Genomic DNA, 17,375 nt, shown 5'->3' with positions numbered 1-17,375 from the left:
CTCCTTGTGAAGCTCTCCCAAGTGTTTGATTCGGCATTTCTTGACAGTTTTCTCAAGCTTGCGGTCATCCCTGTTGCTTGTGCACATTTTCCTACACAATTTCTTCCTTCCAGTCAACTTTGCATTTAATATGCTTTGATACAGCACTCTGTAAACAGCCACACCTTTCAGTAATGACCCTCTGTGACTTACCCTCTTTGTGGAGGGTGTCAATGTTCATCTTCTGGATCATTGCCAAATCAGCAGTCTTCTCCATTATTGTGGTTTCAAAGAACAAGAGATACCCAGAATTTATACTATAGGGATGGTCATTTATTGAAACTCAAATGTAAATATTCTAATATTTTGAGATACTGATTTTTGACTTTCATGAGCTGTAAGCTCTAATCATCAAAATTAAAACAAACAAAAAACTTTTGAAGTGTTTTACTTTACATGCAATGAATCTAAAATATATGAAAAGTTTCACTTTTTGAAATAAGACAAAATGAACTTTCACCATATTCTAATTTTCTGAGATGCACCTGTATACTGATTTATTCATTGTGTAATATGTTTTATTTTTTAAACAAATTAAACAAAAAACCTTCATCATTTTTTTTTATTTAATTCTAATAAATAAGTTCTTGTTAAAAACTAAAAATTAAAAATAATTTTCTTATAATTTCTGCACAGGAGAGACTTGGTGTCGTTTCCAAACAAAAGGAAATATATTGGTATCGGCATTGGTATCGGCCAAAAGTAGATGAAAAATATCGGCATTTTGGATATTGGCAAAAATCCAATATCGTGCATACCTACTTTAAAACAATGTGTACTAATTAATCATTTAAGATCAGGGATATGTTTTAGGAAAGCAACTATGCTCCGGTTTCAATTCATGTTGACTTGAACAATATGAACAAGACAATAACAATGTTATGTTAACTACATAAAAAGTAGACCATTAAAATATGAGCTATTGATCCCAAGTGGTTCTCTGTAAAATATAAAAGGAAGGACAATTTGCAGGTTTGTAGGCATCACCCTTCCCAATTTGGCAACGTGCTTGATAAAATATCTTTAATTTGTAAAAACATGGATTAAACTGCATCATACACTTAAAGGGATAGCTCACCCAAATATACTGTATGTATGTATGTATGTATGTATGCATGTATATATATATATATATATATATATATATATATATATATATATATATATATATATATATATATATATATATATATATATATATATATATATATATATATATATATATATATATATATATATATATATAAATAAAAAACAAAAAAAATATGCAATCATTTACTCACGGTCACACTGCTCCCATCTAAATTTCTTAGAGAAACTTTTTTTTTTTTTTGTTGATTGTAAAAAAACAAAACAAAACAAAAATCAATGCAAAATTATATTTTTAAACATATATTGTTATAGTGACTTCATTATATGCAATATATTCTGCATTTTCTGAAAGCTGTACAATAGCTTTGCATCAGAAATTGGGTGAACTATTCCTTTCACTTTGAGAGATATTAAAAATTAGACAGGAGGTGACAAGGCAAAAGGTTACTTACAGCTGTTCTAGAGAGACGAGCCCCTTAAAAGCTTCTCTGTCTATCGCCTGGATTTCATTCTTGTACAGATAGCTGAAAGAATTATTCAGGAACATTAGTACATAGCGAGTGTCAAACATTGATCTCCTATTTTTAACAGAGAAAATAAAAATAAAACATGAGAAAGACATGAGAAAGATCAAAATTAACTTTTTAATCAGATAATGCAGGAATAATAGAAAAAACTAGAAACACAACTGTTGCATATTAACTGTATATTGATAACACAGATAGAGTGGCCTGTGGGAAACATGAATGTTTGTGGTTTTCCTGTCCAGGGACAGTGGGCTGTTGAGAACCAGTGCTCAGTCACATAAACCAAATGATCTCGTGACCTTGAGGACTATGACACCATTCCACAGGAAGTATATGCTGCAGATATGCAGTGTCTTCCCAATGCACAAGCACCACTAAAGCAATGCACTTCTTAGTACTAAACAGTGAAAATCTTGTTAAGTTAAGAGTAAGTTATGAGAGCTGTTCAAGTTAAGAATCTGCAAAGAATACTATTGGTGTAATGGGAATATCACTCATACGGTTATATCAAAACGGTTCTATTTTTCTCAGTATTACTCCATTGATATTAATTTCTCTATCGATTTACACTGATATCAAATTATATTATCAGTAAAGATTTGAGTAAAAAGTAAAACTGAAAAAATTTATATGAATATTTATAACAGAATTTTGGGCCCACTATATATGTACAACAAAAACCAGCTGATAACTAATTAAATTATTATTTTAGTTCTTCTAAGATAATGTTAAGATTTTCATTTTAAAGATTTAGTTGTGTGTTTTGTTGTTTTTACTTTTTATTTATAAAATTATTAATTTTATTTCAGTTTTAGATAATTACATAAAGTTAAACTAAATATAAATGGTATGTAAATATAAAACAGGGTCCCACTTTATATTAGGTGGCCTTAACTACTGTGTACTTACATTTAAATTAATTATTTGGTACAATGCACTTATTGTGTACATACATGTTTTTACATTGTACTTATATTTTTAAAAATACCTTTATGTAAGTACATCTGTAATTAATTTCTGTAATTACATTTATAATTACACTGTTGACCCATCCCTTACACCTTAACCCACCGTTAAACCTACCCATACCACCAAACCTGCCCCTAACCTTACCCATATCCCACCCCAATAGCAGAAAAAGTGTTTTGCAATACAATATGACCACAATAAATACATTGTACTTATTTTTTTGATGCAAGTACATAGTAGTTAAGGCGAGACACGGCAGGCAAAAACATCGTTTTTTTTTTATTGGTCAATTTTGAGATTTTTGGATATTTGTCTTCAATAGCATGTCTTCTTTCAGACTTGTGGTGAAAAAAAGTCCGAAATACACATTTAGGTCTTTATTTTACTGCACTTTGTCTGTTTGCGTCTGTAGATTTCTCATAAATTCAACAAAAGCTGGCGTTCTAAATCAACATGCTGCTCCGCGATCTCTGCCTGTACCCAGTCATCACGTATGCTGCTGGAAAGCTCTCTCTCTTCTGTACAATGCTGTCGGATCCAAATATGGTCATTTCCTTTTTATCAGCAACCAATCGTGAAAGTAAAAGAGGGGATTTAACTCTAAATGCGCAATCTCATTGGCTGAAGACAATTTCTGACAACGTGATTCGTTCAGAATCGTCACATGACATGGTATGCTTTATCCTTGTTTGGTTAAGCTTTCCGCGGGATCTTTTGAGTGAATGAATGAAAATGACTTCGCGTCAATCATCGAAAAGAGTACAGCAGTTGTCACTTGCAAGGGGGAAAAGGAAAATTAGTGATGGATTACCCAGTGAAATGCCCTCGGGAAGCGCATCTGAACGTAAGCTGTCGATGGGAGGTTTAGAATTTCTAATGTCAGAAATAGCCCAATACGTGTGGCTGTTACCACCTTGTAACATAACATTACTGTAACAATATTTGTTTTGTATGGATGAAATATTTATTTATTTATAAAATTTATAAGAATAGAATAAAGTGCCATCTCATTCATTATGTTGTGTTGGTCAGTTTTACTTTTACAGTACAGATTTCTGTGTGCTGTATCTATAAAAACAAAACAAATGAACAGTTATTGATACAATACACATTTAATTTTAGCGGCAGAAATTGAGAGAGGTCTTGAGTCACTTCACAGGACCAGGGAGCAGGTCAGGCAGGCCTATGCAGGTATTGATGCAGATGTGGCAGAGTTGCTGAGAGAGGATGCAGATGCGGTGATAAATATCAGTGTGTCTTTTGATGGCACTTGGCAGAAAAGAGGGTTCACATCACACTATGGGATCGGGGTGTGCATCGATATTTGTACGGGACTGGTGATCGACTTTGAGGTTCTATCCTCCTATTGCCATGCTTGTGCCCTTTAAGAAGCTGCCAGGCATGAGGGAAAGATTACAGATGAGGAAATTGACAGCTGGAGAGAAACGCATGACTGTGCACAAAATTTTAGGGGCTCAAGCAAGGCTATGGAGCAGGAGGCAGCGAAGAGGATGCGGGCCAGGTCTGTGAGTCGCCACCAGCTGAGATACATTCAGATGCTGTCAGATGGGGACAGTGCTGCATTCAGGGAGGTGGTATCCCTCAACCCATACCCTGGGCATGAGGTAGTAAAATTAGAATGCATCAACCATGCCCATAAGCGTATGGGCACAGCACTACGAAAATTAAGTGCTGAACGCAAATTGGGGGGGAAGGGTCTGGGAAAATTAACGGCCAAAAAATGTAAAACATTACAAAATTATTACAGGGGGGCAATTTTAAATAACCAGGGTTCCATAGAGAAAATGAAAAATGAGATCTGGGGTGGTCTCCTCCATAGCATGTCCTGTGACGAAGTCCCCTTGCACACCAGGTGCAACCTGTCCTGGTGTTGGTATAGGAGAGCGGAGGAAAATGGAGAAACTCCAGAGAGCCACAGGCTCCATGCAGGAAACTTTTTGTCTCGGGAGGTGGGCCAGAAGCTGATACCTGTATACCACCGCATGTCAAGTGACAGCCTGCTGCAGCGCATGCAGCATGGTGGCACTCAAAATGCGAATGAGTGCCTCAACTCCGTCATTTGGGCCCGCTGTCCAAAAACAGTGTTTGTAGGTAAGAGTAGAGTTGAGGCAGCTGCAAGTATGGCCATTTCAACTTTTAATGAGGGGGCCTCTGCCATGCTTGCCATTAGGGATAAGCTTTGGCTGGAAAGCACTGTCGTTACCGTCACCACCATCAGGGAAACCGACATGCTGAGGATCACAAAAGCCGAATCCATCCAGTCTGAGAGTGTAAAACGTTGCAGAAAGACTCTGAGCACAGCTAAAAAGCTGAAAAGGCATCAGCAAGAGAGGGGTGAGGGGCCTACATATGGTGCAGGCATGGAGAGCTAGGCTTTCAACCCTCATGGGTGAACTTTGTGTTCCGATGGACATAGATGACTAGAGTTGCAGTTCTGATGATAAGTTTGTGTCTGTATTTGTGGTTCTCTGTGGTTAGTTGAAGGTCTTATTTGGCAATGTTGTTTTATTCAGTTGTCATTGTTCATGGTCTACATTGTTATAAACAATTACTTGGCCAGTTGTTTTGCTTGTTAGCAATGTTTTCATATAAAAATGTGTGGATTTTTACAATATAAATCTTTAAAGCCCGTTTTCTCAAAATTACTTTTCTCTCATACTCCAAGTCCGAAATCTCCACTTCAGTAGCACCTATATACACCAAACTTTCCAGTCTTGTACCTAGTTATATTATGAAGACAATTACAGAGGGATTTGTAAATATATTATTCCTAGCCTGATTTATATAACATTTTATTCCAAAAAACATGGCGAAAATACATTTTTTAAGACTATTGACAGTATATTCTGATTTACAGGATAACAAAAGTAGATATCCATAAATCCCTCTGTAATTGTTTTCCCATCTAATATGTGAACACAATGAAAAAATAATTTTGAACCTGGCTTTATCCAATTCTGAGATTTCGTTTTTTTTAATATATGCAAATTAGTGCATATTTAATTAGATAATGCCTAATTTGCATATTTAAACATAAAATTACAGAAACTTTGTAATACATTTTTTTCTCATCTTAATGTAGGTAATCAACTGGGAAAGTTTCATGGTGATATCTGCTAGTTAAAAATTTTACCCTATTCACCTGTAGTGTCTCGCCTTAAGGCCACCTAATATAAAGTGTGACCTAAAACAGAAATCAAATCTAACTTTGTTTTTTTTAGATTTAGATTTGATTTCACAATAATAACCCTGAAAAAATGTGAGGTTTTCTAATGAAAAAAACCTGTTCAATGTTTACAGTATCTGAATTACAGTGGTAAAACGCCAAACCAGCCACAAAGCAGGTTACATTCACTTTGTCTGGAGGACTAGCCAGACCACTGGACCTTGCTCGAGTAACCAGAAGAGGGAATTTTAAAGTACTCTTTCAGACAACTCCACAGCTGGACATCATGACTGTGTGAACTATCACATGTGTCTGATGGTTGAACGGCCCAAGACCAGAAAATGAATGAAATAATACTCAGCCTGAGAAGTATAATACTCTGTATGTTTATCTGGAGTGACACACGAGTTGTAGTCTGTGAAGTCAGCGTTTGTCTTTTAGACCACCAGCACTAGAATAACAGCGGGCTCTAATTGTTCAGCCTCTTGTAGAGATAATTTAGGCTTCATACACTCCAGTGGTCAATCACCAGTGAGTTATACAAATATTTTTGTATTATAATTCTTAAAAAGGGAATTTAGTGATGGATATAAGAGCAGACTACTTATATATATATATATATATATATATATATATATATATATATATATATATATATATATATATATATATATATATATATATATATATATACACACACACACACACACACACACACTTATTTAGGGGTAGGGATGGATGTCCCAATAACAATTTATAAAGTAATAATAATTAATGCCACAATGCAAAATTTACCATAGTGGTGATAAAAAAATGCTTAATTTTCTTAAAGCAAAAATATTTATTTATATTTAATTTGGGGGTGAAATATGACCAGACATGTTTTTTAACATGTTGGTTAGATTGACTTACACCTACTTTACTCTTACTGTATTCTCTTAGCAGCTGAGTTTAGATGTTATCTAGGCAAAACCAGGTGTGAAACATTTCAAACAACCGACTCTATTGAAATATAAACACAGGCTGCTCTCACCACAACTAAAGTTACAGATTCTCTGTGACAAAGACAGGAATTGTGCAAAGTCTGCCCAGAGAGCAATTACTCCAGCTCCACCTGACTCTGATCTCCACGCTTTTGGGTCAGGGCCGTCAGACAGATAATTATATAGTGCAGACAATTAAGTTTCCCACATGTGTGAGAGTGTCTTTCCATGATCTCAACTCTCTTCTGTGTCAAACAATGGCAGTAGTAATGACTGAATCATTCATACAAGTGGTGAACATGGTGCAACATGTTCGCTCATGGTTCTGAAATCAAGTTAAAGGGACATTTTTTGTACTACTACATTGTACTTTTTAACTTTACAATATGCTTTCAGTCAGAGGTTATACAGTAGCTATGCTTTTAAATTAATTACTTGACTTCTCTAACTATTTTTTTCCCCCCACAATTTCTATATTTTAATAAGCCATCAAAAGATGTAAAAAAATGCTCACAGATATTTTAAGTTTTCCAAATCTTCAAAGGCTCCTCTTGGGATTCTTCTAATGTGGTTGTTATTTAAAAGCCTTAAAAGAAAGAGGAAAGAATTGTATTAGACATCAAAATAGACGGTTTCAAACAAAGCAACATGCTCCAAAATGTTTAGTTTCATGAGGTGTGTTTCATATGAAACCATTTTATAAAACATTGGCACTTACAGTGTATTGAGGTTTTTTAATCGTCTGAAGGATCCTGGCTGTAAATCCTTGATTTTGTTGAATCTCAGATCTCTGGAAACAAAAAAATAAACATACTTGGCTCAAACAAAGCATATATTATTGCTGTGGCCTTCGTCATGCATTGCGTAAATATGACTTTTTTTTTTTAAATCAACATTACACACACATACATATACAGGTCCTTTTCAAAAAATTAGCATATTGTGATAAAGTTCATTATTTTCTGTAATGTACTGATAAACATTAGACTTTCATATATTTTAGATTCATTACAACACAACTGAAGTAGTTCAAGCCTTTTATTGTTTTAATATTGATGATTTTGGCATACAGCTCATGAAAACCCAAAATTCCTATCTCAAAAAATTAGCATATCATGAAAAGGTTCTCTAAACGAGCTATTAACCTAATCATCTGAATCAACTAATTAACTCTAAACACCTGCAAAAGATTCCTGAGGCTTTTAAAAACTCCCAGCCTGGTTCATTACTCAAAACCGCAATCATGGGTAAGACTGCTGTCCAGAAGGCCATCATTGACACCCTCAAGCAAGAGGGTAAGACACAGAAAGAAATTTCTGAACGAATAGGCTGTTCCCAGAGTGCTGTATCAAGGCACCTCAGTGGGAAGTCTGTGGGAAGGAAAAGGTGTGGCAGAAAACGCAGCACAACGAGAAGTGGTGACCTGACCCTGAGGAAGATTGTGGAGAAGGACCGATTCCAGACCTTGGGGGACCTGCGGAAGCAGTGGACTGAGTCTGGAGTAGAAACATCCAGAGCCACCGTGTACAGGCGTGTGCAGGAAATGGGCTACAGGTGCCGCATTCCCCAGGTCAAGCCACTTTTGAACCAGAAACAGCGGCAGAAGCGCCTGACCTTGGCTACAGAGAAGCAGCACTGCAAATTTTGCATGTCATTCGGAAATCAAGGTGCCAGAGTCTGGAGGAAGACTGGGGGAGGGAAATGCCAAAATGCCTGAAGTCCAGTGTCAAGTACCCACAGTCAGTGATGGTGGTGTTGGTCCAGTGTTTTATCAAGGGCAGGGTCAATGCAGCTAGCTATCAGGAGATTTGAGCACTTCATGCTTCCATCTGCTGAAAAGCTTTATAGAGATGAAGATTTCATTTTTCAGCACGACCTGGCACCTGCTCACAGTGCCAAAACCACTGGTAAATGGTTTACTGACCATGGTATTACTGTGCTCAATTGGCCTGCCAACTCTCCTGACCTGAACCCCATAGAGAATCTGTGGGATATTGTGAAGAGAAAGTTGAGAGACGCAAGACCCAACACTCTGGATGAGCTTAAGGCCGCTATCGAAGCATCCTGGGCCTCCATAACACCTCAGCAGTGCCACAGGCTGATTGCCTCCATGCCACGCCGCATTGAAGCAGTCATTTCTGCAAAAGGATTCCCGACCAAGTATTGAGTGCATAACTGAACAATTATTTGAAGGTTGACTTTTTTTGTATTAAAAACACTTTTCTTTATTGGTCAGATGAAATATGCTAATTTTTTGAGATAGGAATTTTGGGTTTTCATGAGCTGTATGCCAAAATCATCAATATTAAAACAATAAAAGGCTTGAACTACTTCAGTTGTGTTGTAATGAATCTAAGATATATGAAAGTTTAATGTTTATCAGTACATTACAGAAAATAATGAACTTTATCACAATATGCTAATTTTTTGAAAAGGACCTGTATATCTCTCAATATGCCATAACTTTAAATCATCGTAGGTCTGAACACAAATTAAAGTTTTAGTATTACCTTTGACATTATACATTATAACATTCTTTCAGACAAGTGTGACAAATCACATTGCCATCCTAGCCTGGTTTATGTCAAATTTGCCATATTTGTGAGTGTGAATGAGGAGATGTCCAACCTAAGAATTATGGAGTGCCACAAGGCTCTGTCTCATGTCCTTTAATGAACTGCTTATACATGCTTCCTACAGGTGCTATTACAAGGAACAATGGCACTAGCTTTCATTGTTATGACATGCAGCTCTATATGTCCTCAACGCCAGATGTAATTTTACAGTTTTCCAAGTTGTTCCTTAGACCATTATTAGAACATTTTAAGATGTCCCTTTAATACAGCGTCTAGATGTTCAATTGAGTCATGCTTTACTGTTACACAACACGGTGCTTGACAACAGTCTCTTGATTTAAAGCTACTTCATCAATAGCCTTACCCACACTGTAAAACTTTACTGTAAATTTACAGGCATTTTCTAACAGTATTATACTGTATTTTTATAAAACAGTAGCATTCTGTATATTTTACAGAATGTCTGTAAATATACAGAAGTTTTCTGTTTTCAGCCCGCTAAATTTGTAATACAGTACCATACTGTAAACGCATTGCATTGTGGGATATATTTATTTCGCGCTCAATTCAAATGTGATGTGATCTCCAAAGAAGAAGAAATGTGAACAGTGTATTACAGGCAAACTAGATTCGTCAGCGGGAATTAATTGAACAAAATAATTATTCGCGTTATTAAGATAAGCCAGTGGTTTGTGAATCTGTGCGTAGATAAGCTTTGTGAGCTTCGTTTCGCGTTTCAAGCGTTAGTGCCTGTGACGCAGCAAACAATGGACGACGCTGCCTGAGCAGACGCGGAGATAATTTGTCATCTGAATCATCTAACCTGTGCCTGAGATGATGCTAATCGACTGGAGCATGAGAAGATGGATTAATGTTCGACTAAGTATCGATACGGTAAGCTTGTCTTTTTTTCATTCACATTTCTACATTGTTTCCACGCATGGTTTGATTTTGGGAACGTTAAACTTAACTTAAATCCCGAGTTAGCAATTCACTTGGGTAAAATTGGTTTTATATTCGCACATTCACAACATTCACATATTTCCGCGTTCAATAACTTTCTAATTATTTGTGCAATAAAGTTATTTTTGTGGACTAAGCCAGAGCGCGCGCACACACGTCACACACCGGATGCGTGCGCGCACTCAGATCACTTGGACATGGTTGTGTACAAGAGGTAAAAAACTGTATAAATACTGTTCATTTTCTCACACAAACTGCTCGTTTCGTGTCTTAGGCCATCAATGTGTAGTTACGATGGGGAAATGTTTAATTTGGATTTCTCTGTGCATGTTCTTTTTCCCTCTTATAGAGACAGTGACCTATACCTGCCATTATATGACTGACAAGCTAGAACGATTTGACCTAAACATATCAAAATTGGATCTACTGAAGAAAAAAAGACCCCTACATCTTAGATGCCCTTGGGGTAAGCTGATAGATACCAAATTTTAATTTCAAAGTGAACTATCCCTTTTAAGATGTTTATGCACACCTTCCTTTAATCCAACAATCAAAAACAACTTAAATAGCAAATAAGACACACATTCACATGACCTGCTTCTGATTATTTTTTTTTTTATTATTATTATTTTTCAGGCTGAACAATCTGATGAAGATCCGGTGCTAATGTAAGTGCTTCCCATTTGTAGTCCATGTTAAAAAATTTCAGTTCTATGATTGTGCTTTTTAATGTGTTATAATTTTGCCAGCACATGAAAATCCATAGTCATGTTCCTAATGCTTATTTCAAAAGTAGTATTCCTGATTGTTTCCATGTCTTCCATGGTCCTACAGCTGCTCCCACACTTGCAGAAATTAGATGGTCTTACCCTTCAAGCAGATGTAAGTAGAGATTACTTAAAGCATGTTGCAAATAAATGTGATTTGTTATGTCTTGGTTCTGTTAGTGATGGTTGTGCTGTCTTCTTAAAAATTGTTTCAGGTATTCACCACTCAATCTGATGTCCAGCAGTGTCTACATTTGCCAGAGAACACAACCTATAATTCTTGGTAAGTAAACAGTAAAGGTTTAGTACACCCTAAAATGAACATTAAGTCATCATTAACGCTATGGAAGCATATGGGTAGCAAAATTCAGTTTGAAATAATTTCAAATTCAGTTAGTAATATGCAAAATGGCAATGCATTTCTGTATTTTAATTGACATTTTACCCTAAATATGTGCAAAGTTTAGTGCAAAATGAAAATGGAAATTCAGTTATATAATTTACATATTATATTTTCTACAATTGTGCATCCTGTTGCCAAGCCCTGCCTTGATGTAGCCTAAAGATTGACAGGTCGGGGGTGTGTTGAATTTTCAAATACATTTCGAATGCATTTTCAAATCCACATTGACTTTATATTCATCATGAGGTATTAAATGAAAATGCAATTGAAACGTCTTATAAGTGTCAACGCATTTAAGAAAAATAAGAGATTTTAAATTACAATTTTTCTACCTTTTTACTGCACCTTTGGATCAGAATGCATTCTGAAATTACAATTATCATGTGGTATTATGATGTAAAAACAGTTTTTGCTTGGACATGTTAAACATCTAATAAATTTGGGTAATACATTTTAATTTCCATTTTGCAACTTATAAAGCATTAAAATATGTTTTTAATTTGTGTATTAAAACTAGTGTAGGAAATGGCAAATGTAAATTTTATAATTTAAATAAAATTTATGTGATATACAATAAAATACATATGTGCACTAAATATTGCACATATGTATAAGAAAATGTAAATTGAAATATATCACCATTTTACGTATTGCATTTCAATTGAATTTTGCTACCCATATGCTTCCATGCACCCTGGTGTTGTTCTAATGCCCTATGACCTTCTTTGTTTTTTGGACCACTAAAGGAGAATAATAAAAATTAAAAAAAAAAGCCTGCTCACGCTTGTCCATATAATGGCAGTGATAGTGACCAGCATCAAGATACAATAGTATCACAGAATGTTCACATGCAACATGTCATGTATTCCAAGTGTTCCGAGGGAATACAATATTGTTTAATGAAAATCCTGACACTGACATTGGTCTTTTGTGCTCGACTGTGCATTCATCAGCTACTATTATTATGCAGTTCACAGCTATAGTTGTGAACCCTGTAAATGGGATTTCCCTGCACATATTTCAGATTTAGTTTAATAGTTGTTGAGTTGAACTATGTATAGACAACTAAACAGAACCGCAATGGAACCCACAATAGTTTATTTGAAGTATTTTCTTTCTTTTTTTATTTTCAGGTCAATCTCTAAGCAACCAGCGGTAAATGTTGAGCAGCCCAACTTTGTCTCTGGCCTTGCAGTGCTGTTTGTATTATTGTATGATTTCAACCTCCAGTATCAGGAAGAGGTGGCATGCACCCTTGCGACTGAGGTTAGCATATTTGCCATTGATATATATATGATAGAATGAATTGTCACTAACTTGTTTTGACAGTATTTGTAAAGTACTTAAGTATATTTTAACAAATATTTTATACAGTTGATTAAAGAGCTGAATGACATATTGCATATTTAACATTATCATGTAGTCATGTAATCACATCGTAAGTGTTGCAATTCTCTGTGCTGTCTCACAGAACTCACTTCTGTGAGATGCTGTGTATATATATTTTTTTCTTTTCTGTCTTTTAGATGCTTTCTCAACATCAACCCTGAATGTGCATCAAAAACCAAGAAAGGAAAAGTGACTTACAAGAAGACTGGACATGTTGTGTAAAAAAAGAACAGTACTGTAAACCCACAGTTCTCTTTCATAGGTTCACTCAACGCTGCGTAGCTTACGCAATGGGAACACCCCCAGGTGTGACGATTGTCTGAAGCCCTTATAGAATCACGCCAATTCATTGGCTGATGGCGCGAGATGCCGCCCCTACGTCATACGTGATTGACATAGACCCGCGATCGCGCCATCTTACTCCTCAGATTTTCCTCTCTTCAGAAGCGTTCGCTTCTCGCGGTTTTTCTGGCCCATTTTCGAAGACGTTAGTCTGGGATTCTTTCCACTTCAGCGACCGCATCTGTGGAATTGTATTCTCCTAGTGGTGTGTGGAATGGATTTTAGTCGGTGCCAACCGCCGTGCTCTCTCCTCATCGCGAGTGATGACCAGCACGGTAAGTGCGTCAGATGTGTGGGCCTGGCCCACGCGCGAGACGCTATTTTTGGCATTTCCAATTGCAAGTACTGCGAGAATTTTACTTTAAAAACCTTGCGCGCTAGACTCACGGTTTTTGATCGAGAATCTGCCGTTCTCCCTCGCCGCGCTGCTCCGGAGGCCTCCTCCCTCCGCGAAGCCGGGGCTTGGGGTTCGGATGCGGAGCTCGAGGCTATGGAGAGTGAGCAGTTTTCACTTTCTCTCCCTCCATCGCCTGGGCGTTACCGCGCGATTTCTCCGGTCCAGTTTTCTCGCGGCTGTCTTGCACCCAGCCCGGAGGCACGGGAAGCCGTTTCCTTCGGGTTGGAGGATATTTTGTATACTGCGGCCTCCGACTCTGAGGACTTCGGAGCCGCGCCATTCGACGTTCTCCCGCCTAGCGGCCAGGAGGCGCGGCCTTCTCCGGCCTATTCTGAACTCGTGGACGTTTTGGCGCGCGCCACTGAGAAGTTGAGCTTAGATTGGCCGGACGAGCCTCGCGAGTCCCAGTCATCTAAGCTCGACGAGCGTTTCCTCAGTGGCTCTGGTTCGCGCCCGGTGAGGAGGAAGTTGCCTTTCTTCCCTGACCTGCATCACGAGATTTCCAGGTCTTGGAAGCAGCCTTTCTCTTCCCGCCTCACTAATGCGGCGGCCGCTGACTTCACCAACCTCGTTGGTTCTGTGGAGCAGGGGTACGCCGCAGTCCCGGCGATCGAGGACACGCTCGCTGCACACCTCTCGCCGACTTCCGCCCCCTCGTGGAAGTCTCGCCCTCTCCTTCCGTCCAAGCCGTGTAGAACCACCTCTGCTTTGGTCGGTAAGTCCTACATGGCGGCGGGACAGGCAGGCGCGGCTCTCCACACTATGGCCATCCTTCAGGCCTACCAAGCTGAGGTACTGAAGGAGATGGATGAGGGGGATGGTGTGACCCCCGAGGCTGTTAAGGAGCTTCGCAGGGCTACCGACTTGGCCCTCCGTGCTACTAAGCATACAGCGCGGGCGGTTGGACGCAGTATGGCAGGTTTGGTGGCAACTGAACGCCACCTGTTGCTGAATCTGACGGAGATCTTTCCTCCTTGACGCCCCGATCTCTAGCTCTGGCTTATTCGGTGATGCGGTTAACACTGTAGTCGATAAGTTCAGGGCTGCTAAAACGCAGTCAGCTGCGTTTAAGCAGTTCATGCCACGTCGTGCGCGCGAACCGGCCTCTGCCTCTGCCTCTGCCTCATCTTCTAGGGAGCGCCCGGCCCCCAGAAGGGAGCCAGTCGGTAGAGTGAGCGATCGCGATCCGGTGCATCCCCCACTATACACGGTCTGGGGAGCCCGTGGTCGTTCCGCTACTCGCCAGCGCCCCCGCAAGCGGATAGACTTGAAACGCCCGAACAAGCCCCCCGCGGCGGCTTCTTCGGGTCGCTCCTGATATGAGTATCAGGAAGAGGAGAGCTTCCCCCGCCTCGTTGGATCGCGACGGACCGTTAAAACGTTTCTGTCCGTCTCTGAGTTGCTCTCCTCCGCCAACTGTGCCATCCTCGCCGGTAGTGACGTCTCGAGGAGCGCAGGTCACTTCCCCTCTTCGGCGACCATTGAAGGTAAGAGACACTTCAGGTTTTCTCCCCTCAGAGTTGCTGCAGGCTGCAGACATTGTACACGCGGTAAGGGACGCCCAGCGCTTTCCCCCCGCGCCAGTATCTCCTGCCCTTGCCTTTATGGCCTCATTAGGTCATGCCTCTGTGCACGAGGACGCTGTGAGCTCTCCTCTGCTTCAGCTAGGTACTTGCCCCTCCCTTCAGGGGGACGTTCAAAGCAGGGACCCCGTGTTGGTATCCCCCTTGATATGTTCCACTCCGCTACCTCTGTCGGCCTTCCTCCACGCCTGGAGGGACCTGCCGGGAGTGTCGCCCTGGATTCTTCGTACAATCCAGTTTGGTTACACACTCCAATTTGCACGCAACCCCCCCCCGTTTCAACGGGGTTCTTCTTACTGCTGTGAACAGCGCCAACGAGGCTTCTGTCCTACAGCAGGAAGTCTCCTCGCTTCTGCTCAAAGGGGCAATAGAGGAGGTCCCCTCTTCGGACCTAAAGCACGGCTTCTTCAGCCGTTACTTTCTAGTCCCGAAGAAGGATGGGGGTTTGCGTCCTATACTAGATCTGCGCAGGCTGAATTACTCTCTCTACAGAGGGAAATTCAGGATGCTGACGCTCAAGAGCATTCTTTCCCAAGTCCGAGAGGGGGACTGGTTCGTCACTGTCGACTTGAAGGATGCCTACTTTCACATCCAGGTGGTTCAGAGACACAGGAAGTTCCTCAGGTTCGCCTTCGGGGGAAAGGCTTACCAATACAGGGTTCTTCCCTTTGGGCTAGCTCTGGCCCCAAGGACGTTCACCAAGTGTATGGATGCGGCTCTAGCCCCGCTGAGGCTCCAGGGCATCCGCATCCTCAACTACCTGGACGACTGGCTCGTTCTAGCCAGTTCCAGGGAGCAGGTGATTCGTCACAGGGATTCTCTCCTTTTCCACCTTCGTGCGCTTGGCCTCCGGCTGAATGGCCAGAAGAGCGTGCTCACTCCAGCTCAACAGACCACATTTTTGGGGGTCTGTCTGGACTCAACCTCGATGCAGGCCCGTCTGGCCCCTGCTCAGGTGGAAAGCATCCAGTCGTGCTCGGCCCGCTTCAGGCTAGGCCGTCGCGTATCAGTGGGCTTGTGTCGCAGGCTCCTGGGCCTTATGGCAGCGGCTTCCCCGGTTCTCCCCTTGGGGCTGCTCCATATGAGACCATTCCTCTGGTGGATGAAGTCCCTTGGTATTCACCCCTCTTGGCCATCCCTCCGTCTACTAAGAGTGTCAGGCGCCTGTCTTCGCTCCCTCTTAGTGTGGCGGGACCTCAATTTTCTCCACACAGGAGTGAATATGGGGTTAGTCTGCCGTCGCCAAATGATAACGACGGATGCTTCCCTCTCAGGGTGGGGGGCGGTCTTCGAGGGAAGACCGGCTTGCGGTGTTTGGTCAGGCAAGTACCTGACGTGGCACATAAACGGTCTGGAACTGAGAGCGGTTCACCTAGCTCTCACTCACTTTCTTCCATTCCTGGCGCACTCTCACGTCATCGTCAGGACGGACAACATGGCGGTGGTGTCTCACATCAATCGCCAGGGGGGCTCCCGATCGCGCACCCTGAACAGGCATGCACGTCGGCTGCTTCTTTGGGCACAGGGCAGATTCTTGTCCCTGAGAGCGGTCCATGTCCCAGGGGTCCTGAACCTAGCGGCGGACTTTCTGTCAAGGCAAAAACTCAGGTCGGGGGAATGGATGCTGAACCACCGGACGGTGGATCAGATTTGGGAACGTTTCGGCGCAGCAGAGGTGGACCTCTTTGCGTCTCAGGAGTCGACTCAATGTCCCCTTTGGTTCTCCCTCTCTCATCCTGCCTCTCTGGGGATAGATGTGCTAGCGCACCCATGGCCAGACATGAGTCTGTATGCTTTCCCTCCGATCAAGCTCATCCCAGCAGTATTGTGCAGGGTGAGGACATACGGAGTCCGTCTTCTCCTAGTAGCCCCGTTCTGGCCTTCCCAGACGTGGTTCTCGGAGTTGGTCTCCCTTCTGGAGGGCGAGCCGTGGGAAATTCCAGTCAGGAAAGACCTGCTGTGTCAGCTTCAGGGCAGAATTTGGCACCCACATCCGGAGATCTGGAAGTTGTGGGTATGGCCGATCATAGGTCGCCCTTAGCTTTTGGTCTCTCAGATGGAGTCCGTGAGACCATTAATAGTGCCAGGGCCCTTTCCACTAGGAAGCTCTACTCCTCCAAATGGAGGGTTTTTGAATCCTGGTGCTTGGCTCATGTTG

The 17,375-nt window shown here is 40.9% G+C and overlaps 2 protein-coding genes across 2 annotated transcripts in view; one reads left to right on the top strand and one right to left on the bottom strand.

Moving 5' to 3' along the window:
- LOC306885992 (peroxidasin-like) overlaps positions 1–17,375 on the bottom strand; it is an 86,682-nt gene that overhangs the window by 43,223 nt on the left and 26,084 nt on the right. The window contains exons 2-4 of the mRNA XM_079442838.1: positions 7,516–7,587; positions 7,312–7,383; positions 1,584–1,655 (exon numbers count right to left, since the gene is read on the bottom strand). Of these exons, the coding sequence (XP_079298964.1) occupies positions 1,584–1,655; positions 7,312–7,383; positions 7,516–7,587 (216 nt within the window). The remainder of the gene's footprint in view (positions 1–1,583; positions 1,656–7,311; positions 7,384–7,515; positions 7,588–17,375) is intronic.
- LOC306885947 (uncharacterized protein) lies at positions 10,974–13,142 on the top strand. Its single transcript, XM_079442773.1, has 4 exons — positions 10,974–11,218; positions 11,319–11,386; positions 12,640–12,772; positions 13,033–13,142. The coding sequence occupies exons 1-4, from the start codon at positions 11,105–11,107 to the stop codon at positions 13,054–13,056; spliced, it is 339 nt and encodes a 112-aa protein (XP_079298899.1). The 5' UTR covers positions 10,974–11,104; the 3' UTR covers positions 13,057–13,142.

The sequence above is a fragment of the Barbus barbus genome, assembly GCF_936440315.1.
Source record: "Barbus barbus genome assembly, chromosome: 20".
NCBI lineage: Eukaryota > Metazoa > Chordata > Actinopteri > Cypriniformes > Cyprinidae > Barbus > Barbus barbus.
This window is presented reverse-complemented; position numbering and strand designations above follow the sequence as displayed.